Source organism: Mixophyes fleayi, chromosome 7, assembly GCF_038048845.1.
Source record: "Mixophyes fleayi isolate aMixFle1 chromosome 7, aMixFle1.hap1, whole genome shotgun sequence".
In the NCBI taxonomy this organism is placed as follows: Eukaryota; Metazoa; Chordata; class Amphibia; order Anura; family Limnodynastidae; genus Mixophyes; species Mixophyes fleayi.
This window is the reverse complement of record NC_134408.1, coordinates 147,924,007-147,951,644: the sequence shown is the minus strand read 5'-3', so window position 1 is coordinate 147,951,644 and position 27,638 is coordinate 147,924,007. Positions and strand designations below refer to the sequence as shown.

Sequence of the window (27,638 nt, the reverse complement as noted above, 5' to 3'; positions counted from 1 at the left end):
TGCTGAATGTTCCGTGCATATAATGTACCATTTTCCTACTGACACCATGAGAAATGTGATTTATGCATTTTTCGTGCTTGTGCGTTTGATAGATATATTTATAATTATTTTTTTTGTTAAAAACCACAAAATGAAAACAAAACTTAATTTAAGGGTATTTTGGAAACAGACCTGCCCACAAAACCAAAGCAGGATTAATATCTGGCTGCTGGAGGACTGAAGAGAAAATCTTGGAGGACTTGAGTTGCAAGGATTCATTGTAATTGTGTAAGTGGAGGTGAAGACAGAACCTGTTTCAGCTGACAAGACTCTTGTCCAATCAGGTGAAACCAATCAAGTGCATGCTTCAGGTACGGCCAATTAGGTGCAGCCTTCACCACACACAGTTTGAAAGTGTCCCATTGTCATGTTCTCCATACTGGTGGGTGCAGCATATTTTTGGCTAAAGTTTGCAGGTTTGGTTTTGATACTTGTTAAAAAATGAATTACAAAGAATTAATTAATTAACTCTTAAAACTTTAGGTAACGAACGGTAAATACTTTATATAAGTATATTTCCCGATAATTGATCAACTGCAGCCACGGTCAAATTTATAGAGGATAAAACTATTGATAAATAAACCATCATTCACCTTTAGATTTCACCCTTATTAGCGGTTTGTTCTATATGGTAAAACATTGCATTAGTGAATAAAAAAAGTAATATTCTGCAAAATTAAAAAAAAAAAAAATTCAATTTGTTTTGAAACTCGTTATCAAATTATATTCCACAAATTTATATTCACAAACGCAATTGTAATTATTTAGAAGATTTGACTTACATGTATTTAACACCTGACCATTTACTCTTAGCAACAAGGGTAATTAAATACATTAATTCTAAAAAAAAAATTGTATACATAACTTTATTAAATAAATGCTTTGCCATGACAAAAAATAGACAAAGATTGAATGAGTAACATAAATTATAAGATGAATAAATAGTATAAAGCAATCTTCACTTTTTTTTTGTAATAAAATGTGAGATTTTTTTTTCGTCTTTTATTAAGTACAAAATGTTAAACAGAGAACTTACAGTTTCCATTGTTTGCAGAGTTTCCACAATTTTTTTTTTTTTAACTATATCGTTTTTTTTTTTTTAGTTTTTGTTTTATACCGGTTAAGATTATGAATATCTGTAATGTAAAGATGGAATTAAAACCCAAACAATGAAAGATACAGGATCCTGTAAAACGGATGCAGTGAATATTGCATTCCAAAAAAAAAAAAAAAATATACAAAATTGAGACCGATTATAAACAGGCGGAAAACAGTGTTAGGGGAGACCCTCAGTCTATAGACGACATTGCGTCTGACGTAGTGATGGAGTCTTCACAAACGGTTTGAGAAGTGGATGGTAAACTGACTTAATATTAAGTCCGCTGGTTGAAGATACGTGAAAGAAATTATTTTAAAAAATAGTGCAAAAAATACTCCTGAAGTAGTGGTTTAAAAAAAAATAAAAATTGTAAGAAATAAAAACAAAAATAAACACAAACAAGGCTATATATCGCTGCTTTAGCATAAGAAATAAAAAAAATAAAAAAATGACTTTCACAAATGTGTTATTCCAACTAGAAACATTCTTCAACTGACTCGAGCACATTTAAGATTCAAGGAAAATATTTACAGGTTTTTTGTTTTTGTTAATTGCGTGACATCTATCACCATTATGTATATGCATTTTCTCCATATCCACAGCTCACAGAAAAGAAGATATTTAGCTGGACCAATCAGAACTCTAGAAGATATCTCAAAATGTTTCAAGTGCGGAAGTGCTAAAAATCGCTCCTGGCCTTTAAAATTCCATTTATTTATTTAAATTCATGATGCCGTGGCTATGAATAGATGGACAACCACAAGTAGGCACGCAGGAGCAACAATAATCGGTATTACATAAGATGGCATTGAAAGTGCCGTCTAACCTAACAAACAGTTGCAAAACTATGAAAGGGCGTCTTTTAAAATTTGAAAATATATATGCAAAAGTTTCCACGCCTTGAGATATTTGACATAGTCATTGCATTGCTATGCAGCAGAGTGCAAGCTACTGTTATCTGTTATCAGTCATTTGCAGTAGCATTGCAGACCGTTGCGTACGAATTGCATATGTTTCAAATATCTTAACTGCTGAAAATCCCTCTGAAAGACTTGGCAACATATTTAGGAATGCTGCTGATGGCTTTTTTTTTACATAAGGCAAATTTACATTTTATATTTAGTAGTCCTTAAAAAGAAACAATTGCAAAAATGCTCACCGCTACAATGTAATCACTGGAAAAATAGACAGGGAAATCCTGAACAGATGGCCTGTACGATGGAATTCCTCTGCCTGAAAACCAAACCCACGGCTTGCATGAAAAACCTAACAATGCCTAAAAGAGAATTATTTATAACAAGCAACCAAGAGAGAGGCCACTAACTTGCTGCTGTATTCAATCTTGGATGCGTCTTAGCAAATACAGATATTTATTCTAAATCTGCTAAAGAAGAGCCAGTTAACCGTTTCATTGTCAGCCTTAGAAACAAATTCTCATATCCTTTCAACTTGAATTCATGCATTTTTTTTTTCCTAAAGTATCGATAGCACAAACCTGACCTTTAAAGAGAAAAAAAAATGCTCTTTAGTCTTTATAACATCACAGTACAAAACACACAAACTTCTGAAACACTTACTAAATTACCAACTTGCTACTGGCAGCGGAAAAGAAGTTTCTAGCTAGGGATGGAAAATGTTGTGAAAATTTATATATGAAATACACAAATGATCATTCTCCAATATGCAACATAATTTAAAGTTTTGTGAATGGTGGCCTTGTATTATTCCGACAACAGACGGACAAGGGGGTTGGTTGCAATGTCCTTCATACTTTGGCAAAAGCCCCATAAAATAAATTAAACAAATCTTATGGTTGGAACCATCCATTAAAAAAACCAAAACACTGCGGCTATTTAGCAAGTGGTCAATAGGCTGCCACTAAATTGGAGAACTTACTGAAAACAACTGACGCAATGCAATAACCGATACCAATGCTGAACGAACCAACGCTCACTCTTCTGTGCCCATTCCAAGCCTCCGTACTCATAGTAGCTTAAGCAACACTTTTTTTCCACAACTGTCCTGTAACCCAACCAATCAGACGTTCGCCCACACTTTCTAAACTGCAGCAGCAAAATGTCAGCAGTCATCTGATTGGCTGCTGTGATTTACAGTATATGGACGCCCACTGCGCCACAATGCTAAACAATCTGCACTGCATTACGTTGTTGTTTGTCTACAAATCTGTGGCAATATAATTTCACATACATAAACTATCTGCTGCTTTCCTAAACTGCCACCGCTGATGTAAAAACTGCTAAACTGATAATGGAAGGAAAATAGAAAAAAAACCACATTCAAAAACCCTCCATAAAAATGGGGTGCTACATTTTTGTCCAGGGAGGGGGGGGGGCTGTAGTAGGTAGGCTGTGTTGGTTTTTCAGCGAAAGCATTATTGAGGGATGATCTGGAATACCTATTAAATTATAAGAAGTGTTGTGCGTTGCACCTAAGTTTGCACGGTCTGGCTGAACATCCCTTTTGTATATACCAGTGAATTTACCGTTTGGTATGAAGGAGGTGTCAGGTCTTATTAGAAGAACTAATTTGAAAAACATGAGAAAATAAATATACATTTTATAGATGTATGTATTTGTAGGGCATACTTCATAAAAATGCTGTTTGGGGAAAGATTATAGGACGTTTACTGCAATTGATTGCAGTTTTTATTTTTATCATATTATAAAAAGCTTAAAAAAACATCACAAGAACACAAAACTCCGCAAAAAAAAAAAAAAAAACAAGCGGAGAGGATTTTTTTTTCTTTTTATAGATAATACAGCACCCAGAACAACTTTTTCGCATCTTGTTTTGATTCTTAATTTGTCTCTTTTTGGTGAGGGCGAGAGTCTCATATCATCATCCAAGGTGTTGTAGACCGATTGTGCACTGTCTAAATATTGTCTACTTCAAACTGAACAAAGTTTTTCCCACATTCAGCGCTCTAGAAAATAAACGGTCAACTTTCGTCCGTGGACAACTCTAATCTCAGCCACTGCCGTGTAGAGCAGAAACAATTGGTATTTTCTACATGGATAATGTCAGCGGTTTCTAAAGTTACAGACATGAGCAATAGGAGCGTGAACCAGAACCAACAGCCATTTGCTTGTTACAGGAGTAAGAATACAAAGCTTTTCAAGAAATATTGCGTCGCACAGCGAAGAGGACATTCAGAAATTGCAAAATCCAATGGAAATAAACGAAGGTCCATCAAACATTCCGACAGAACACTCGTTGTGTCGGATTCCATCCGCTTCTTTGCAAAGTTCACATATTAACTCATTGTCTTGCATTTTCCCTATAGAGATAAACAGGCAGCAATTGAAGGAATGCCATGCTTAACCATGAGCGATGCTGCTTATCGAGTCCACGGCACGTCTCCCAATGTGGCCATTCTGGAACAAGGTGGGATCATCAGCAGTCCACGTTGAAACCACCGCTGCTGAAATTCAACTCTACAAATAGAAACCAGTCCTGAAGATGTATGCTTTATCTATAACCATCATTTTCATTAGTCCATATCAATGTATCCTTCTAAGAAACAAGTGGTGGATTCCATCGGACTAGTCATCATGCCGGTCTCTCTGTTCTCTAGAAGTCTTCTGTTCCTGGCTTTTAGAAAGTTCTCTACCTGCTCCACCTAAACATTTAACGAGTTCACCGTGAAACAGAAATGTCAGAACAGCTTCCGTGTGGCTTCGTGAGACTTAGAAAAGGGTCTAAAGCCTTCATTCATTTACAGCTTGAGTCATTTGACCTGGCATTGCCCAAGAACCAACAGCTAAGCCCTCTTACTCATCGAGCCATCCAAAGATCAACTCAAATCATTCTCAGATGCATTAAAAAAACAAAGTTGCAACATGTCCTTATAGCTTATATTTTTCAACAAACTATTGAAACGTCATTAAGAGAAACAGCACTGATCATCCTACAATGGGTGGGGGGGGGGGGGGGGTATTTGTTTTCTCTACATCTACTTTAGTGCCCTATTGCCCTTGAATTAGTGGAAAGGAAACCTGGACCTGCGGGTGATGCCTTCAACAAAGAAACAAAGCTAAGTGGGCAATTTAAAATGTGTGGGCAAATAATGGTTGACAACCAGAAGGGACGGGGATTCATATTTTAACATTCTATTGTTACTATAGAAGTAGAAGGCAAACCCCCCCCCCCCCAAAAAACAATAAAAAAAAAATTATATTATATATAGATGTATAAAAAGAATCAAAAACGTCACAGCTTCTCAGCAAATAAGGCATAAAACTTACTGCTGTAGGAACAAGCAATTAAAATCCTAACGATGATTCTCTACAGACCCAGCTGTGATTGAGTACATAGGGTTCTAACGGCTGAAAAGAGAAAAGGTCTTTGTGTAGAGCGGACTGGCATCAGGCCTCATATATATAACATGCCTTACGCGGCACGGAGTCAATGCTAGGAGAAAATAATTATCGGAACATACAGCCCTCAAGCAATCATTTTCTACATATGGAGTGCATCTTCACAAGTGTCCTGTGCTCGTCAAAATAGACAAAACTACAGCTAGAGTACTAAAGTGACAGGTTAGCGATTTCTAGAGCCTCGGCCAGTCAGTGAAAAGCAAACCAGAACGCCACCTCCTCGTTCCTCTCCCTACATTGCGTTTCGCCATCACTTTTGTTTTATCAAGAGTGACGAGGAGTCAATATTGTGTCTGCTGACTGACTGGTCGTCTCTAGGCTATCTTTTCAGGTCTTCCGGTGGGACGAGCCCTGAAATTTTCAGACCGAGCGGATTAATCAGTTTCAAAACATAGCAAATATTTATGACAACATACATTTCTCTGAAATATTACACATGTGCTGTGAATTCTCTCAGTCAGTCAATACTAAAACAGAGATAGCATAGAGCTAACACAAGCTTATCAGGACTTTCCCATTGTCAAAAACAAACAAAAATAAAATTAAAACGCAACAGTTCTTCTCCCGGAGGAAACCCCCAACTTTCTCCCTACTCCAGAAAAACATCTTTCTGTTGCCTCAAGCTTCTCACTGTGGTTTATAAATTCAACAGACAGTCTCCTTCCCTCGGCTTCTACATCATTTTTGTTTTTTTCTTTCTTTCTTTTACTTCTGAAGCTTTCAAGAATTTTTTTTTATTCCGGTATTGCCGATGAGATGAAGAAAAAAATACAAAGTTTAAAAAAAAAAAAAAAAAAAAAAAAGGGGAGAAGATCCCTCCGGGACACCCCAGAAAAAAAGTTACAAAACACAAGTGATCATGTCCATCCGGCCATCGTGGGTCACTGATCAGGGGGATCATTCAATGTTGCTGCTGTCAAAGCTGTGGCACTGCAGGTCGCCGGCGGCGTAATCGCTGCCAGGAAGTTTCAGTCCATATTTATCTACACACCAGCAGATTCCACGCTTGCGGCCTCTGGAAGGTTTGCACTGCAGGGAAAAAAAAAAGATAATTTTCAGATTGGTTGGATGTGTGCGCTTGGTTTCAAATAGAGGTGGATTTGACATTACAATCAGTGCGATAGTAGCCACACATCACTGCTCTGTACTGTTAGGGAGAACCTGCTCCTTCCACTATATAACTCTCAGTCTGTGGCTTCCTGCTGCCTCTATTCCCCTCCTCACATCATGTCACTGCCCATGTCCTCACTAACACATCACTCATATCCTGATATACTCTGTGCTGCTGGGGACCCTGCTCCTTCCACTATATAACTCTCAGTCTGTGGCTTCCTGCTGCCTCCATTCCCCTCCTCACATCATGTCACTGCCCCTGTCACATGCAGCCCTGTCCTCACTAACACATCACTCATCTCCTGATATACTCTGTGCTGCTGGGTGATCCTGCTCCTTCCACTATATAACTCTCAGTCTGTGGCTTCCTGCTGCCTCCATTCCTCTCCTCACATCATGTCACTGTCCCTGTCACATGCAGCCCTGTCCTCACTAACACATCACTCATCTCCTGATATACTCTGTGCTGCTGGGGACCCTGCTCCTTCCACTATATAACTCTCAGTCTGTGGCTTCCTGCTGCCTCCATTCCTCTCCTCACATCATGTCACTGCCCCTGTCACATGCAGCCCTGTCCTCACTAACATATCACTCATCTCCTGATATACTCTGTGCTGCTGGGGACCCTGCTCCTTCCACTATATAACTCTCAGTCTGTGGCTTCCTGGTGCCTCCATTCCCCTCCTCACATCATGTCACTGCCCGTCACTTGCAGTCCTGTCCTCACTAACTCATCAGTCATCTACTGATATACTCTGTGCTGCTGGGGGGTCCCTGCTCCTTCCACTATATAACTCTCAGTCTGTGGCTTCCTGCTGCCTCCATTCCCCTCCTCACATCATGTCACTGCCCCTGTCACATGCAGCCCTGTCCTCACTAACACATCCCTCATCTCCTGATATACTCTGTGCTGCTGGGGACCCTGCTCCTTCCACTATATAACTCTCAGTCTGTGGCTTCCTGCTGCCCCCATTCCCCTCCTCACATCATGTCACTGCCCCTGTCACATGCAGCCCTGTCCTCACTAACACATCACTCATCTCCTGATATACTCTGTGCTGCTGGGGACCCTGCTCCTTCTACTATATAACTCTCAGTCTGTTGCTTCCTGCTGCCTCTATTCCCCTCCTCACATCATGTCACTGCACCTGTCACATGCAGCCCTGCCCTCACTAACACATCACTCGTCTCCTGAAATACTGGGTGCTGCTGGGGGACCCTGCTCCTTCCACTATATAACTCTCAGTCTGGGGCTTCCTGCTGCCTCCATTCCCCTCCTCACATCATGTCACTGCCTCTGTCACATGCAGCCCTGCCCTCACTAACACATCACTCGTCTCCTGAAATACTGGGTGCTGCTGGGGGACCCTGCTCCTTCCACTATATAACTCTCAGTCTGTGGCCTCCTGCTGCCTCCATTCCCCTCCTCACATCATGTCACTGCTCCTGTCACATGCAGCCCTGCCCTCACTAACACATCACTCGTCTCCTGAAATACTGGGTGCTGCTGGGGGACCCTGCTCCTTCCACTATATAACTCTCAGTCTGTGGCTTCCTGCTGCCTCCATTCCTCTCCTCACATCATGTCACTGCCCCTGTCACATGCAGTCCTGTCCTCACTAACACATCACTAGTCTCCTGATATACTCTGTGCTGCTGGGGGACCCTGCTCCTTCCACTATATAACTCTCAGTCTGTGGCTTCCTGCTGCCTCCATTCCCCTCCTCACATCATGTCACTGTCCCTGTCACATGCAGCCCTGTCCTCACTAACACATCACTCATCTCCTGATATACTCTGTGCTGCTGGGGACCCTGCTCCTTCCACTATATAACTCTCAGTCTGTGGCTTCCTGCTGCCTCCATTCCTCTCCTCACATCATGTCACTGCCCCTGTCACATGCAGCCCTGTCCTCACTAACATATCACTCATCTCCTGATATACTCTGTGCTGCTGGGGACCCTACTTCTTCCACTATATAACTCTCAGTCTGTGGCTTCCTGCTGCCTCCATTCCCCTCCTCACATGATGACACTTTCCCTGTCACATGCAGCCCTGTCCTCACTAACACATCACTCATCTCCTGATATACTCTGTGCTGCTGGGGACCCTGCTCCTTCCACTATATAACTCTCAGTCTGTGGCTTCCTGCTGCCTCCATTCCCCTCCTCACATCATGTCACTGCCCGTCACTTGCAGTCCTGTCCTCACTAACACATCAGTCATCTACTGATATACTCTGTGCTGCTGGGGGGTCCCTGCTCCTTCCACTATATAACTCTCAGTCTGTGGCTTCCTGCTGCGTCCATTCCCCTCTTCACATCATGTCACTGCCCCTGTCACATGCAGCCCTGTCCTCACTAACACATCACTCATCTCCTGATATACTCTGTGCTGCTGGGGACCCTGCTCCTTCCACTATATAACTCTCAGTCTGTGGCTTCCTGCTGCCTCTATTCCCCTCCTCACATCATGTCACTGCCCCTGTCACATGCAGCCCTGTCCTCACTAACACATCACTCATCTCCTGAAATACTCGGTGCTGCTGGGGGACCCTGCTCCTTCCACTATATAACTCTCAGTCTGTGGCTTCCTGCTGCCTCCATTCCCCTCCTCACATCATGTCACTGCCCCTGTCACATGCAGCCCTGCCCTCACTAACACATCACTCGTCTCCTGAAATACTGGGTGCTGCTGGGGGACCCTGCTCACTGCCTCACACAAGAGCATTTATAGTTTTATTAAAAAGTAAAGTGCGATTACCAACCATTAGCTACAAAGCTGCCGGTATAGGTTAAATAGCTCAAAAGAGAACTAGTTTATTGATCAAAATTGATGTTAGAGATTCTCTTACTTGTTTCCTTTTGAAGAATCCTTTACGGTCACAGTTGGGGATATAAAAAGCTCTTGGGTATACGCGATGTGAAACCTTCATGTCCTGCATGACTGTTTCCATCTGCCTACGACAGGGACCCTGAAAAAGATGTCTGCCGTCAGCTACTACAGTATATGGAGTTGCAAGGTCTATATGTATTCTTTTACCCCTCCGCCACCAAACCACTAATAAGTCCAGAAACACAACACTCACTATCTCAATGCTGTACTCAGGGGAGGAGTGTGACTGAGTTTTGCTGTCCACCTGTACGATCCTCGCGGCTGAGTACTTTGTTTGCCGATAGTTGTTTATAGCTTTAACTTTATGCTCAGGGATCCCGCGTCCGGGTTTTCGTGGCTTTGGTGTATAGATATCTTCTGTCTCCGACGTAGTTGGGTCTTCCTCCCTCGATTCTCGCTCTAGAAGAGATTGGATTCTCAGTCATTTCAATGAAATGTTTTGCAAGAGAATAATACAGTTGAACGGAGGTAGACATTTACTAATGGCAACTAAATACAATCGACTTATAAATTTGTACCCTCCGGAATCTCATAGTTGCTCTTTCAGTGCTTTATACCCGTTGACAGATACATGTTGATTTGCTAAATAAAAGCAATTACAAATGGCCAAACAGGGACATTTAAGACATCCAAATTGTCATCTGCTGAACCACCAAATGCCACAGCTGGCACCAAGTTGTCTGTCTTAAACGCTCAAAGACAATCCAATTGGATTGGATTTTTCAATAAATATCATACATGGTACAATGGTTTTCTTTTCTTTTTTTGTTTTCATATTGAGCAAATTACATAAGCAATTTTGGCAGACTTAAATGCAAAGGTTAGTAAAGTACAAGATACAAAACCACAGCAGAAAGCAATATGTATATTATTAGTTTCAAGTTGACTGTAATATATGTCACACTGACAAATGTGCCAATACCAGAATCTTGCATTATTCTAAACCATTTACATCATTTAAATGGCTTTGTTTTTAGTCCGGAACTTGACTACTTACTGCCTAACTGGCATTTTCTCTGAACTTTTCACTATCCTCTGCCTCCACTAGAGGGAGCTAAAACCTAATATTTTATTTAACTGCTCTAAATCATTTGCATTTGTTAACTTTTTGTGACTTTTGTTGAACACTTGCTATGAAAAGACAGGGGATGCAAATAATGAATTTGAAAATCATTTACAGCAAGGCTCAATTAATGGTCCATTAGATGCATCCATCCAGTGATTTTTTTGCCCCCCCCGCAGCTAAGGGTTAAACAAGGGTGCATTAAATGTGCAGCAGGTAATCAGTTTCTGCGGCTGGCAAGAGTTAACTCCGAGCCAACCCCACCTCCTACATTAATGTGCAGCTCAAGTTCCAATGACTTTCTGTTTGGAACTATTTATGTTGCAGTATAATCCAATGGCATTAATAGTGTTCTGATGGCCTTTTCTCTCCCACCTCTATTCCCTGGCAAAGATCTTCTCATCTAGGTCAGGCAAAAGCAGTTGCATGGAAACAATTCTGCAGCCTCCTGCAAAGCTGTGTCCTCATATCTCACCCAAAATACTGAAAGATTTCTGGATTGTCAGAGGTGGGTGACTCACTGACACTCATTACAGGGATCTACCACTGTTTCCTTACTCAATAGTTACACGTGAACACTCCTTGCAAATTTTGACACGTGAAACTCCCCCCCCCCCCCTAAACCAGCAGATATTATACCTAGAGGATCCATTCCTCAACTACACAATGTGAATTGTAATAATCAAATATGAATAACTATTAACAGCTTGTGATGAAAAAAGAGGAGAAAGAGAAGAAGATATAATATGATCCCCTCTTTATAACACCACCCTTACTATAAACACCAGCTTTGGACTGTGTTTTAAGGTGGTGTAATAAAAATGGAGCATTATATTATGTAAAACGCCATCATATAGTACTATAGTTAAACACAAGTGAATTGTGCAAGGACACAATAATTAATCCACACCACCCAACATTTATAAAAAGCAAAACTTTGAACGCATTAAGCACTGTCCCCGATCCAACTAAGTCATGCCAAGAATTGAGACATCGCTTAGAAAATCCGGACTATTGGGAATTAACATCATCACCATTTATTTATATATAGCGCCACTGATTCCGCAGCGCTGTACAGAGAACTCATTCACATCAGTCCCTGCCCCATTGTAGCTTACAGTCTAAATTCCCTAACATACACACACACACACACACACACACACACTAGGGTCAATTTGATAGCAGACAATTAACCTACCAGTATGTTTTTGGGGTGTGGGAGGAAACCGTAGCACCCGGAGGAAACCCACACAAACACAGGGAGAACATACAAACTCCTCACAGATAAGACCATGGTTGGGAATTGAACTCATGACCCCAGTGCTGTGAGGCAGAAGTGCTAACCACTGAGCCACTGTGCTGCCCATATTTATGCTTATTATGCTTATTTTACCAGGTACAACGTGTTCCGCCGAACTTCCCAACTTATTTTCCCAATTGATTAATTCAGGCCGGGTTTCTACAGTAGTAAAAAACTTTTGAACTGGGTGTAATGTGTCTTATTGGCGGGTATGTACTATACTAGATTTAGTAAGACTTTAGAAAAGAAGGTACCTGAAAACAGGACTGGAAATCACTGGTTCTAGCCCCCCCCACCCCTCCTCCCAACTTTCCACCTCTCCTCTGTCACGTTGACCTTACGGTCAGCTATTCAATGCTTCTGAAAGGACCTGGGACATTCACTCACCCCCCACAACTATCGAATTCTGCTCCCAGCTCATTTACTGCCCCCTCTCCCCCCCCCCCCTCCGCAAATAAAGAAAAGAAAATACAATTACAGCTGGCTGACAATGGACCCTGTACAGCTGTGCAGGTGCCCCAATATCTCAGGGTGGGGACACTAAAGACGCTGACCCTCAATAGGACTAAACGGCTGGAGAAAGACAATATATATATAGAGGGGATCGCACACATCACTCGGCACAGACGGGCTGTAATGAGGATGACACTCTAGGAGGGAATGTGTAAGTAAATATTGAGCTACATTCTCTCCTGAGCCACCTGGACGTCTTAGACAGACAAATGTGCACAGCTGCTGCAGCTCGCCAATACATCATCAGTGCAACCTGCCCGTATCTTCTTGGTTCCCAAGACTTCTCGTCTCACATCCCCTGATATCGCTGGGTCCTAGAAACGGATACGCAGCATTCGCGCCAGATGACCACCTTTAGGGGCACATTTATCAATGTTCGGCAAAAATGAAAAATAGTTATCAATCCTTATCGCATGGATAAGGATTAAACTATTTCTCAAATGTATTAAAAACGGATCACAGAAACAGCAGTTCCGATAAACTGCTGTTTCTGTGATAAAAAAAAAATCACACTTACCCCGCCTCTTCGGAACGCGATGTCCACGGATCTCCTCCAGATCCTCTTCATTTTTCTTTATGCTGAAAATGCGCATGTGCAGTTCGAAAAACTGCACATGCGCACAAACATTCCCGCTCATAGTTGCAGAGAAAGCGGTGAGTGACAGGGAGGGATCATGTGATCCCTCCACACATGCGCTGTCCAGCTCTGCTCTTCAGCACTGAAATCCTTCAATTATGATGATATCAAGACAAGTTACCGATAAAACTTTTTTTCGGAACTTGTTAGATTGCGGTTGGGAGCAGTCACCATACTGTAGAATGGTGACTGCTCCCAAAAACTAAAAGGAATGCAAAGCAGAAGATATGCACGATATCTGCTGCGATGCCCCCTTCTTAAATATGCAGAGGACACAGAGGGACCTGAATTTCACGGTAAGTGAACGATAGTGCACTATCATTATTTGTTAAATATGCCCCTTAATGTGTGTATTTCATAACACGATCGATGCCTCACGACCATTTATGGAATAGCTGGAAAGTGTCTCTAATTTCAGGGAAAGTCCCGGCTTTTAAAAAATATGTCCCGATTTTTCAGTACTGACCAAGTGTGCAATAAACTTCCTCTTTCTTGACACGTTAGATACAATTCCCACCAGCTATTCTTATTCTTTGGAGTTTCGAAGTTAATATTTATAGAAAAGGAGTAAAACCCTCATCAACTTCAGAAAACATGATGGAGGTTGTAGTGCTCACAGGCCAGAGAAGACAAAGTCGCATGTAACCCAAGTGGATGTAGCCATTCAGCAGCAAACTGAACCTGGAAAGTATTTGTAACTGTTGGCGACTGTTAAAGGACAAAAATAAAGAAAATAAGGAAATGTCCCTACAGGTTTTAGAATTCAACTCAATTTTACCTACTATTTATAGACCAGTTTTTTCCGTTTATATAATTTCCTTCTTTCACGATCCGCAGAAGCTGGAATTGTAGAACCGAGAGGGGTCAGTAGAAAATATCTCTCTATAACTGTCACCTACAATGAGTGATCAATGATGGCCCTTCATCCGGGACTGAGTTGGGATTATTATAAACATTTATTAAATACAGCGCCAGCATGTTCCATAGCGGATGCTGTTCTGCATTTACTATAAGGCCTTGTACACCTGGGAAATAACATAATGTAAGAAAAAGGACCCGTACAGACGCACTTTCCGAAAAGCGCACACTTTGCGTCAATTTCTATCTTGCAGCCTCGCCGAGTGTTAACGGTAATATAACAAGGTTCTATTGGGGGTGCTCATTAAATAAACAGCACACGCTGCTACTAGAACCCTGAGAACGCTCTACTGCAAGGTTTTTTCCTCGCTTTTATAAGGCGTTGTTTTTCAGCGCCAAAAGGCGTACAAGCTCTGAAACGCCTCTTCCTCTTTATAAATAGAAAACATGCTGAGCAAACTGGTAACGGATTCTGCATTGCAACGTGCAAGACAAGGTTTCCTTTAAAGATAAATCTATTTGTTTCCCCAAATACACCTCTCGCCAGCGGTACCCCGCCTTCTCTTCCATCTTTCCCAGCTGGGTTGAAATTGGCAGAGACCTCGGTGTAAACAATGTTCATAAATCCAGATTTGCATTGTAACCCTACGTTAACTCTAGATGTGGTCTCTGTTTTAAATTTGAAAACACTCAAAAGATTTCTTCCCACCTCCAACCTCGAACCCTTTAGTTGCCGGGGGAGGGACTGCAGAAAGGTGGATTTACGGCCCTTCTGGGAGAGAATGGGTGAAACCACAGTTGGTCCCTCTGTTACGTGAGCATGACCCTAAAGCAGAGAAAAGTGGCATTGTTACACGTGCTCCTGCGAATCTCACAATCACCCCTTGTTCACGACCTGGCCTCTATTCGCAATTACGTGTTGAAGAGCATGGACTGTTGGAGGCTCCTGTAAACCAGACAAACGCTGCATGTCTCAGACACATAGCCGGTGTATTCTGGCTTATAACCAATTCTTTTTACTTCTGTTTGTAAACTTCTAGGCACTCTAAGCACCGTATGCTTGGTTGGCACCGAACGGAATCAAAGTGGTGGTGACCAGCCCGAAATGCCGCGGTCGCCATCCGTAGGATGGTTCTCACACCTTTATTGTTTAACTACGACTAATTTTGAAGTGTGTCACTTGATGGGTTTATGTACTAAACATATTGCCACCATCAGGACAAACCTTTTCTGAAGTACATACTACAACCAGGTATCACATGTCCCTAAGTGCCCTGGGCCGTCTTCCCGTTGGGCAACCCCCCATTGGAGCCATACCACCCTCACTGCACTTGTTAGCCTGTGTGGGCCACTGGCTAACAAGTGAGTGTTTTCAAATTTAAAACCGGACGGAGGCTGCTTATGGTGCATTAAGGAACAGAAATGGGAATAGCTGAGTCAGGCATTTGAAACCTGACACATATGAAAGGAAAACAGCAGAAGGAAATATAAAAAAAAAGCCTGGGTACCTCCTGCACCCCTCAAATGTTACCAGGCAGTAACTCAGCAACCAGCTCCAGCCGGCTACACTAACAAACACCAGGAGCGGGTACTGAGGCTGTGACAGAGGCACATCTGGTGTTAGTTACAGCAGCCATCAGTACAGGAACTGCATGTAAAATGGTGAGATATATATATATATATATATATATATATATATATACACGCACATATACACACATTATTGCTGCTGTTGCGCGATATTCTCATGCACACAGACAGGATCACCAAGTGTTTCCTCTACAGTCACTATGAGGAGCTCTGCTAAACAATTTAGGCGCAGCGTTTCTATAACAGGGGTCATTTTTGAATGAGGAAAAGTTAGACGTGGTTATGAATTAGGGAAAACACCAAAGAGCCAGGCATCAATTTATTATGCCTTAAACCAATGCAGAAACAGCTTTTTCCGCACTATTTAGGCATTTTTAAGTAACATATCCATTTAACAAAAGCCTAATGTACAAGATATCATATTTGTCCCCTGTATTAGGCGAAGTATCGCAAAATTTTCTATGGGGGCTGCGGTCTGGGCCAATTTTACAAGCTCTGGAAAACAGCGTTTCTGGGCTTGACCCCGATAGCCAACGCTTTAGCTGTTCTGCCATACAGAGAAAGCTCTTTGGATCCATCTGTGCAGCCTTCGAGACTCCGGGACCGGTAGAGTCATCCCTGGACAACCTCTTATCGGTTGGCGTGATTTTTTAACACAAAGGTTTTTAAAATGATCCCTTATCGTAGCGACAAGGGATTATAATTAACAGGGGGATCATGCAGCCAGTCAGAATTAGGCCCCCAAGTCCCAGGCATTGCTGACCATTGATCCCCTACCTGCGATTTATTTTCTAATGAAATAAAGAAAACATTTTAATTCGGTTTTGTGCTGCAAATGATCTAAAAGTCTCACTTGATGAGGGTATAGATTGTGTTTCCCCAGAGAAACCCTTTGTAACAGGGAGGTGATTAACAGCACAGTTTGAGTGAGAACCAGGGGGGGTCAGTTAATTGAGATTAAGTCAAACAGACTTATCCTTGTACGCCCAATTTCACCATGGATATCAGCTGTGGAAACATGACCTCTGTAGTATCTTCTGACATTCTCAAACAAACCCATCCCCCCCTCCCCCAATTGTATCTTCTGTATACACACCTGCTTGACCCCCCCTTCCCCAGCAATCACCCGCACTCTTTCCTGACCAGCAATCCTGCAACACAAGCAGTAATCTGTCCATTACCCGAGGAATGCAGCATACTCCAGTGAAAGCTATTACACCCCCCCCCCCACCCCCCAGCAGTCACAGGGGAGTAAGGCAGGTGTCTGCAACTCGAGGGTCCCGACTAATGGCTGCTGCTACTAGATAAACTCCTATCACCTGTCGGTCATGTGTGGGGTTACTAGATCACACTTCAGGTGCACAGGAGCCAAAAGTCCCTAATTTGCAGCGACAGTCCCAGTTTTTAAAGGCCTGCCCTTACAGTCCCTATTTTTCTGTACCATACAGTTCCTATCATCCTGTATATAAGAATCTCACTACCTATGTTCCCTCACTGGGCTTTATAAGTTAATAGATATTAAAAGTTAGTGTATATAATACAAATAACAAATGTAAATTGGCTTCATACTGAATTTATCCCGGCAGTTATGATTTAGAAAATAATGAGGATACAATAACTATATATCATTCACACTAATGTACCAGTTTGATACAAATACAATTAATTCCTGCTCCAACGGGTACTGACTGGTTCCGATTTTAGTTTTTAACGTAAAAACTTACTACATTTAAGTTTTTTTTTAATAGTATGAAGAATTGCAAAAATGACAATATATAAATCTCATCTGCGCTTTTCTCACTTCTAGAAGCACAAAGGTCCTCTGAGAAGTGGCTGCAACGTACAACTGTGCGGATGGATCCATTAAAGAGCAAGAGGTCGACAAGCGCAGGTTACAAAACAGGCCACAGAATTAAACTACTGCTAGTAAATTTTGCCTTTGATCTTAATATAGTAACAAACATGAAAACAATATTCAAAAAATGAGAGCTCAATGGCGGAGCTTTTGGCAAATAATACCTATGAGAATGGAAGGCGCTGGTCTACTCCACAGACCTCAGCAACCGATGATGTCACAATCGCCAACGGTGGAACAGAGTTTCATCTGTACAGCGCTGCGGAATCAGTGGCGCTATATAAATAACTGGTGATGATGATGATGATCCTTCTTATTCTTATATTTTGGATGACCTTAGTGTGATATAATCATCAGTGGGGAATAACTGGGTCCCAGAGCAACATTTGGGTCGTTCTGCAACTGTCCATTATTATAGATTTATTGGACTTCGCATATTGGATTTTTTTTTATATATTTAGCCCATGTAACTAGACAGTGAAACTGGTCTCCGATATACAGAATGAAAAGGAATTGTACTGTGCATCTGGATACTATTTAAAGACATATCTGGAACTCAGGCCAGTGGGCAGCTGTGGGATAGAAACCTCCATTGAACATGCATTTGACATCGAGAACATGAGAGGTTGTAAGAGGATCCTCTCATTAGTCAGCAACTTTGTCTCTTCTTATGGAAGTGTCGCTCTTTAAGGCTGCTCCACGGGATCGATTCTAAAGATGTTTCCTGGGTTGATCTCCAAGCAGGACTCACACACAACGGAACTGGAAGTGATCTGTGGCACCCGTGGCAATCATTGGGTGAAGTATGGCATGTGTGGCAATCATTGGGTGAAGTATGGCATGTGTGGCAATCATTGGGTGAAGTATGGCATGTGTGGCAATCATTGGGTGAAGTATGGCATGTGTGGCAATCATTGGGTGAAGTATGGCATGTGTGGCAATCATTGGGTGAAGTATGGCATGTGTGGCAATCATTGGGTGAAGTATGGCATGTGTGGCAATCATTGGGTGAAGTATGGCAATCATTTGGTGAAGTATGGCATGTGTGGCAATCATTTGGTGAAGTATGGCATGTGTGGCAATCATTGGGTGAAGTATGGCATGTGTGGCAATCATTTGGTGAAGTATGGCATGTGTGGCAATCATTGGATGAAGTATGGCATGTGTGGCAATCATTTGGTGAAGTATGACATGTGTGCCAATCATTGGGTGAAGTATGGCATGTGTGCCAATCATTGGGTGAAGTATGGCATGTGTGGCAATCATTGGCCTCATCAAGGCCTCTGTAACCACTGGTGGCAAAAATCATGTTTTTACTTGTGTAGTTTTAATGCTAATATAAGAATACGGTTATATGAATGGAACTTATTGGTTCAGGGACATCCTGGCCACTTGCATAAGGCGGAGGCGGAGGTAGGGCGGTGTATTTTGGATACTGCTCTATCCACTTGGGCTCACTGCATGCGAATGCTTTAGGCTCAATGGAGTGTCCTCTATCTTCCCCTGAACCCCTAACCACAAGTTCTAATAAAAATCACATTTTACAATCCCCAGTGTTCAGCCAATCTAGTAACTAATCAAGATTTGCATATTGGGCCAATATGGGACAGAACTCTTCACCTGTAATTTTAGGCGACCTATTAGCCATTCAGAGGCAGGGGTTTAGGGGGAAGATTTATCAAACATTCTAAAAAGGAAAAGTAGAAATGTTGCCCATAGCAACCAATCAGATTCTAGCTACCATATTCTATGAATGTACTAAATAAATTCTAGGTAGAATCTGATTGGTTGCTACGGGAAACACCTCCACTTTTCCTTTTTAGAATGTTCGATAAATCTACCCCTCAGCCATTCACAGCGCCTGGTGCTGGATGATTAAACTAGTGTAGTGTATCCAGAATATGTTCTGATATCCCCCCGCTGGGTGCTGTATTTGTTACCCCTTTTCCGCAAACAGCCGATGTAATCCGCAGCTAAGGCTCTTGGGTAATGAATTCTCACCTACGGGATCAATGATCCCTATAGTTCTGGGAATATATTTATTAATACAATGTTGTTACACGGACCACATAGATACAAATAAAACATAATATTGTTACAATGCTAAACTTTGTAACAAGTTTTGAAATAAAACATTGTTCAGCCAAAGTCAGGACTAATCCTGTGGCTCTATTGTCAGTGGTCTGCTACAGAATTTGGCAACTCCCCCCCAGGAAACAGATGGGAGCCTAACAAGCAGGGGTTAAACAAACAGCAGGTTTTCTCCTAAAAATCTCTGTCTCTCTCCAGGATCTCCAGCTCATTATCATTTTTTGCCCTGACACAGCAAATTCTCCCTCCCCCCACACACATTGTAATCTTTCCATCTCTTGTTCTTTCAAGGAAAAAAAAAAAGTTCTTAAGTTTAAACTGCTGCAGGCCTCCCCCAGCCTCCTCCCACCTCCCCCCCCCAACATATTTTGTTTCCGTATATAAGCAACACACACAAAAATATTCACTTTGTTACTATTAATAAATATCTGCTACTACAATCATTTATTACACGCCGTGGGGTCGTCCGTCTTCTGCGCTAAACCAATCTTTGCGACAATGCAGCCCAATAATTCCCTAGGACGGCGCAGTCTGTAGGTGCGCAACAGGAGTAGGTAACTGAAATTCCATAAGTGCATATAACCCATCATTTATAATGCATGACACGGCTCCGCCCCTTGCGAATGTCACATTGTCCGCGTCTCTGGCTTGAGAGTTAGAAAAAAAAGCAGCCACAGTGGGACATTCTCCTCGAGTCGAGACTGTCTGGCCAAAATCAGGACAGTTGGAAGGTATGTAACAGGCACTTTAAAAAGGTATCTCCACAGAGGAACAGAAATTACATCATAGAGTTGGTCTGTGCTTTAAAAACAGAGACAAAACCTCTGACTGTCCCCTGTCTACTTCCACTGCTCTAATACGGACAGACTTCTGTCTGAGAAGGGGTTAGACCGGTATACCCGATAAGACCTGCAAAATAAGCCCTAGCAGTGACTAGGTTAAAAGCCTCCTGTGTAAGTTTCCCATCAAATCTTCTGTTTTTGGCAAGCGCCTGACTAATCCTTGATTACTGAAACAAAATCTGAGCCCCAGGCTACGTTCAAAGTTGCCAACGTTTTAAAATAGTTTCCAAGGGCACTTTACAGCGAAGCTGGAGGACCTGGGACGGACCACGGTCCCCATCGTCTCAGCAACTCTCAACACCAGCAGAAAAGACTTCTTTTCTGTACACTTCAATAAATATCAACTTATAAAGCCCAGACATAGAAGGAGAGATTATAAGAAATGCATCTATTCTACCGAATAAGAGGAATTGCATTGTGCAGTTGACCAATGTTGAAAAAATAGGGACATAACCCAAGAGTACTACTTATTAGGGACAGTTGTCAAGTACATAAGTTGTGTGTTATACGCTGAGATAAGGAAGAGAGGAGGGTGGGTGGTAGTTCCTGCCATGAGGACATCACCAGACTTCACCTGTAATCCAGGATCCCTACATCAGACCTTGAAACAAGCACTACGCGTTCCGGAGGTATTAACGATGTTCCTGCTTAAAACAAAACTATGTGAATGAGCAGACCCTGTTGACCGGAAAGGCCTTTGCTTAACCAAATAAATTCTTGAGACCTGGCCTGTAACTGTCCCTTGAAAATTGGAGCATTTTATCCAAACTGAACAGTTTAAATCATCTATAAGTTAAAGCAAAACAATAAATGAAAGCTTTTCCCTCCCAACATTAATAATTTCAATTATCTTGACACTACAACAAGCTTTCTGGGACCAAATAAGGCTGATAACAGAGTGCACTGAGGTACATTGAAAGCTAAACAGATAGGTAAACATCTTAACTCTTGTCCTGGGATAGGAGCTTTAACATCTTTGAATATTAGAAGACGCATTTTTTTTTTTTTAAAGGATCAATTTAATTTAAAAAAATAAAAAATAAAAAAAAAGTTGAATGGCCCTTTAAATGGTCATCACATAAAATCTGTAGACATTAAAGTATTTCACAGAAAGTCTCCAGGATAAACACGAAAATTTCTGCAGATTTGTAGGTCTAGAGTTTTACAAGGAGGAGCGGTGCATGCTGGGACAACAGCTGAGTAGCTGCAGGCTCTGGCTTTCTACAGATCTTTGCAAGTCAGACATTGTGAGGTATAATCAGTATTCAGTGTAACAGCGACGTGATTGACAGACCGCACGTTAACAAGGGGGAAAGTGAATAAAGATTATAAGATGTCTGAGTGCTGAACTGTAATAACATCACAGATTGGAAAATCAGGACACGTTAGTCACAGCTCCAGATCCGTCAAACCACACGCCACGCCCATTTCTCTAGAGTCCGACAGGTATTGGGACTGCTACACAAATATCATATAATTAGAAATGTACCTGCTGCGTATCCCACAGTGGAGGCCGCCATTTTGGGGGCTGGCCCAAGATTCAGCCTCTTGATTCACTAGGAATTAACCTGCCACCATGCCTTGTATGGAGAGGCCCATGTGCCCATTCCCAAACGTAGAATCCAGGGGCGGATCTAGAAAATTACTATACCCGGGTCGATTTAGGGGGAATGGGGGGGGGGGGGGGAGGATTTAGGCCCCGCCCCCTTTCTGACATCTAAGGCTGCCGGCGGCTGCACACTATGTGCAGGTCCGTTCGGCAGGGACAGTGTGCTGCCTGGCTGCTCTGATTGTGTTTTAAACACAATCAGAGCAGCCGGGCAGCACACTGTCACTGCAGAACGGACCTGCACATAGTGTGTAGCCGCCGGCAGCAAGTTTTGCCCCGATCGCCCCCCCCCCCTGGATCCGCCACTGGTAGAATCTGGGGTGGTATGTTAGGGTTTATGAACTTGCCTAAAGAAAACAAACAATAAAAACAGCACCTTACCCCCCCCCCCCCCAAAAGCAGCCTAGGTAGTATATTTATCAAACCTTCTGTTACCCGTAGCATCCAATCAGATTCTAGCTATCATTTATCTAAGGCATGCTAGAAAATGATAGCTAGAGCCTGATTGGTTGCTATGGGCAACACCTCTACTTTTCCTTTTTAGGTTTGATAAATCTACCACTAGGGGGTATATTTACTAAACTGTGGGTTTGAAAAAGTAGAGATGTTTCCTATAGCAACCAATCAGATTCTAGCTGTCATTTTGTAGAATGTACTAAATAAATGATAACTAGAATCTGATTGGTTGCTATAGGCAACATCTTGACTTTTTCAAATCAGCAGTTTGGTAAATATATCCCGAGGTGAGATAACATCAGATCGTTACACCCTGAATGAACATGCGGTATTCTGGTAGGCAGGTAGGGGGCGCTACCCCATGTGGTGCCCTATCCCTCACTGAGAAGACGGTGGATGGGGTCACTGGAGTAAAGTTCCCATGTATCCCGGTTTACCAGATACAGTCCCCCTTTCTTTTTCACCCAATGTGTACATATTTTTCCATCATTTAAACTCCTGATGAACCCAAAAATCAGGACAAGTGGGAATAGTTTCCTATAACAGGGATTTTATGGCTGGAGCAAGGATTAGGTCACGTAGGTGTCCTGATTTTTCACTTCAAAATGATGCGAACTCCCCTGTAACACAGATATAAAAGTTCCTATTAATAATGTAATACTATAATCCATTATACCAGTTCTTCTACTGCAGTTCCCAAGCTCCCTTCTGAGGAAAGTTGAAGCCCAGGCAGCTATAGAGGCGTGGCTTACCAGAAAAGGGCGTGGCCTCACCCAACATGGGCGTGTATCCACCCATTACATTTGTTGTCCTGATGTTACTGACAGGAATCATCATCATCGTCATTTATTTATATAGCGCCAACATATTCCATAGCGCTTGTTACAAGAAATATTGCCATAGTAAATATTATATATATATATATATATATATATATATATATATATGTATATATATATATATATATATATATATATATATATATATATATTCACACACACACATATATATATATATATATATATATATACACAATACATATAAATATACACACACACATATATATATATATATATATATATATATATATATATACACACACACACACATATATATATATGTATGTATATATATATATATATATATATATATATATATATAAATATATACATATAAATATAAATATATATATATATATATATATATATATATATATATATATATATATATATATATATATATGTTGTGACAAGTGGTAGATTTTTATTAGAAACCTGTATATAGCATTACAATTACCCACCAGATTTCCCCAATAATCAGAGTGTTATAGGTTCTCAGGAGAACACACTGCCCCTAGTGGCCAAATGTTGATTTACTCTGGCAGAATTCTAGTTCAATCTATCAAGCACTTAACCACAAACCATCTCTCAGATACAGAAGTGTCAGAAAGAAAAGATCTAGGACATATCGTTTATAAATAATGCATCAATATATTGACTCTATAATAAGCACAGGGGCACGCACCCATCCAACTAAATGCCCCCCCCCCCCCCATTAACAGGGCATCATTTCAGGTTAGGTCACTGCAATAATGCAGTGCGAGCCAGTGCTTATTCTTAAATGTTATTTACTAACCTAATAGCCAAGATATTAGCGTTTTATAGAGAATGTTTCATCATGCACGTCATCCCCTGAACCAGCGAAGCTTACAATCTATATTCCCTAGCACACACCCACCCACACGCACCTGTGAGGCTGCAATGCTGACCACATTGCCGCCCATTGTCGTTTTCAGTTTTAAGTTAACCCAGTGTTGAGGCTGCCTTGGTTTTCACTGAATACAGGTTACATAAGTAGCTCTGTGCCAGCCATACCTAGCGAGACTCTGCAGGGCGATGTAACCCTTTCAGCGACATGGAAGTTTATAGACCGTGTGATAACACAACCGATCATTTATTAACAAATAAAATGGATTATGCAACCTGCGGCTCCCCGGTTGAATTGGAACTACAAGTCTCTCTGGCTGTGCATGCTGTGACTTGTAGTTCCACTATAGCTGGAGAGTGATCCGTCATCTGCCTCTTCTATAGAACAAAAGTAGTAATGGATTCATGCAATCTCACTATTTTAATTGGCAGTATATAAAATGTTGTCCAATTAACGAACACCTAAGATATATTTATATAATAATATAGTAGGTTAGCCATGCATGTTGAAATAGACTTTAGCACAATATTGGAGACCCACAGTTTGCCCCTCTCTGTAACCCAGTCAAGTAAGAAAGATTTTGCAACCCTGTCACTCCTGCACCAAAAATAATGTTTTTGCAAATCATGAAAGTCTGCAAATCCGCTAAGTTATCTAGAGTCAGTTTTCTAGATGATAAAAGTTCTTAGTGACTGGGCACAGAACTGCCCTGACAATAATACAGATATAGAAACAGATATAGAAAACAAGCTTATTTAAGGGGACATGAAGACATCTCACTTTTATAAAGGGCATTGTTGGGGTTTACGGGGTGGAGTAATACAATTTGGGAAACAGACTCGGTGTAGGTGCACCCACAGAACATCTCATAAACCAGATGTAAAGCATTGGCCCACGCAGGGCTGAGAACACGGATAGGCGTGGACCCTGCAGCCTTTCAGGGGTGTTGACATGCCAAATTTTTTTTTTTTTATTTCTTAAATGAACAAGTCATTAACCAGTTGTACTCTCTAGAACACATAGTTAATTTTTTGTGTGGATTTTGTAATTAAACCCAAGTATGTCAGTGACCCCAGAGGTCATGATGTGTGCCCCTTAGTGACAGGGTGACATTCTGCTGTCAGTACCGTGGAATGTATACATTGCAAGGTATTTATAGGTACGATACATGGGCAGCGTCTAAACAAAAGCATTTCACTGGCTGAGAGGCTGCAGAATTCCTCACTGATGAAGCTCGTGACAGCAAATGGTTAATCTGAACAAATAAATCGGTGTGTGTGTCTGCAGGGGTGAGTTCCTTATTACTGCTGGAAAAGTTTGCAAGTGCCAAAGTTTTAAAGTTATCCCCTCTTGTAATTGCAGACTCTCCTTGCACAGAGCGTTGCTTGCAAACAGTTAAACAGAGGACTGTAACTTGGCTGAGTTTTATATTTCAGTAATATGGGATTGGAATAGAGGAGGAAGGGGGGGACGGGGACTTGTGGCAGATTCCTTAGGTATTCGCAGAAGCCAAACGCAAGTAATGATGCAACTCTTTGTGTAGGATAAGGCACGCTCTGGAGGCTTTGTACTGCGCTACAGAACCTGTTGGCGCTTTATACCTGCAAATAGTACACTTTCTGCTTTAGAGTTGCACACCTGCAGAATATTTACATAAACATCAGACGTGGCGGATAACAAACAAGACAAGGCTGACATGATTAACCCTCAATAATGATGGCATTATAATTTCATGCATATGAATAGGGGACACAGTAAGTTTTTTTACTGCATGAGCTGTACCCAGACACCCCCTGCACCATCTCGCTGCAATATGTACCTGTCTGGGCATCAGGGAGGGTGCACGATCCCTACCAGACGTTTCTGAACTTTGCAGAAAGTTTGCAGTGAACATGCTTATAAATAAACGTCATGAAGGAAACCCTGACACAAAGTCCACATGACACTGGAGATTAAGACTTGCCATGAACTTAGGATAAAAGGGTGTTATGAGGTTGGGGAAGATTATAGACTGATCTGTGTAAATAGCTGATAACACTTTTGCATTAGAAAGATCCGCCCTGAAAAAAATTCCAAAGATTAAAAAATAAATAAAAAAAATATGGCTGCTGCCCAACCTGTTGATTGACAGCTGTCAATCAGGCTACTAAAGCTTTGGAAAGACATATGATTGACAGGTGAACTAGCTAGACAGGGCTGCAGAGAACAATCTGACATCCAAAAAGAGGCCACCTCTAGATATCTGGGTGCACTTACCTATTTTAACCTGGTCCCTGTAGATCTTCTCATTGAGGCAGACCCCCCGGCCATGGAGCAAGGCGTGCAGTGGCTTCTCTTCTCCTTGTTTAGGGAGACAGCGGAGCCCCCCGGAGCAGCGCTCTGTGTACACCCCACAGGACTGTCCTTCCGCCAGGGCGCATGTCATGCAACAACCGCAGCCTGGTTCCTTCACCAGCTCACAGCCCACGGGGGTTGGTGGGCAAATAGACATCGCCTTCTCATCACAAGGTTCGCAGTGCACAAAGGAGCCCAGACACTGGCAGAGCCCCAGACACAGGGTCAGGATGAAGCAGGCAGACAGGATCATAGTATAATGGAGTTGGAGGTGCAAGCACAGGGATGGGGTGCCCCTGCAAAATAATCCAAAAAATGCAAACACTTGGAAACGCAATCCCCCAGAAAAACAAAAAACTCCTCCAGGTGTAACTCTCACTTACACCACAGCAAAAATAGGGATGTAATCCCAGTTTATAAAACAGTCAGGAATTGCAACAACAACAAAAACAAATAGGAGTGAGAAAAAAAATAAATAAAAATCATGCAAATTGCTGCCACTAACTGTACACACCAAGGTGCTGTCCTCAGATACACAAATCAACAAACAAGTCTTTACGACCTGTTGCTGCAAGCCAGTCTATATTGCAAAGTGAGCAACAGGTTGAGAATATATATATATATATATACATATATTATATCACAAGCTTCTTCTTGGGGGTGTGTTTTTAACAAACCAAAATGCAATGGAACAAGAGTAATCCAGTAATATTGTTGCAGACTGTTGCAAGGGGGAACAAAAAAATCATGCAATCGTGTAAATTCCTCAAATAATGAAAAAAATAATAATCATAAAAAAAAAAACCTTTATCTGCTAAACCTGCAGCCTGATTAAATTAAACACTGGGCATAGATTTTTCCAAAATAAAAAATGCAAAAAAAAAAAAAATCAGAATGAGTTTCGCAAAAGTATGCAAGTCATAAAGACCAAAAAAAAAAAAGACTTTGTAAATCTCCCAACAGTTGTACCCTGCAGAAGTTTCTAAAGAGACTGATCACACTAGAGCAGGCTGTCTTTTAAATAGACTACTTCTGGCTGCCTGCCAGACTTTAACTGCAATTCGATATCACGACAGCCAGCCTGAATAGCTGCCAGTAACTAAGCAATATAGTGAAGTAGACTATCACCAGGTCTCTCATTGTGAATTAACTCCTTTTTCCCCGCAGCTGGGGTGAGTGAACAATGAAAGAATACGCTGACATTATCTTAACTTCTGAAAAGGCAAAAAAAAAATTACCC

General features: G+C 41.7%; 1 protein-coding gene across 1 annotated transcript; it reads right to left on the bottom strand.

Moving 5' to 3' along the window:
* Positions 1-891: 891 nt before the first annotated feature.
* IGFBP5 (insulin like growth factor binding protein 5) lies at positions 892-27,397 on the bottom strand. Its single transcript, XM_075181104.1, has 4 exons — positions 26,321-27,397; positions 9,737-9,942; positions 9,503-9,622; positions 892-6,564 (listed from the first exon to the last, which is right to left on the bottom strand). Exons 1-4 carry the CDS (start codon positions 26,649-26,651, stop codon positions 6,433-6,435), a joined length of 789 nt encoding a protein of 262 aa, XP_075037205.1. The 5' UTR covers positions 26,652-27,397; the 3' UTR covers positions 892-6,432.
* Between the last annotated feature and the right edge of the window lie 241 nt (positions 27,398-27,638).

Excerpts from the sequence above, each read along its gene's own strand:
- IGFBP5 (XM_075181104.1), bottom strand. The coding sequence starts at position 26,651 with ATGATCCTGTCTGCCTGCTTCATCCTGACCCTGTGTCTGGGGCTCTGC. Across the intron at positions 9,943-26,320 it reads CAGGGACCAGGTTAAAATAG|AGCGAGAATCGAGGGAGGAA; the intron begins GTAAGTGCACCC and ends AATCTCTTCTAG. Across the intron at positions 6,565-9,502 it reads GATTCTTCAAAAGGAAACAA|TGCAAACCTTCCAGAGGCCG; the intron begins GTAAGAGAATCT and ends TTTTCCCTGCAG.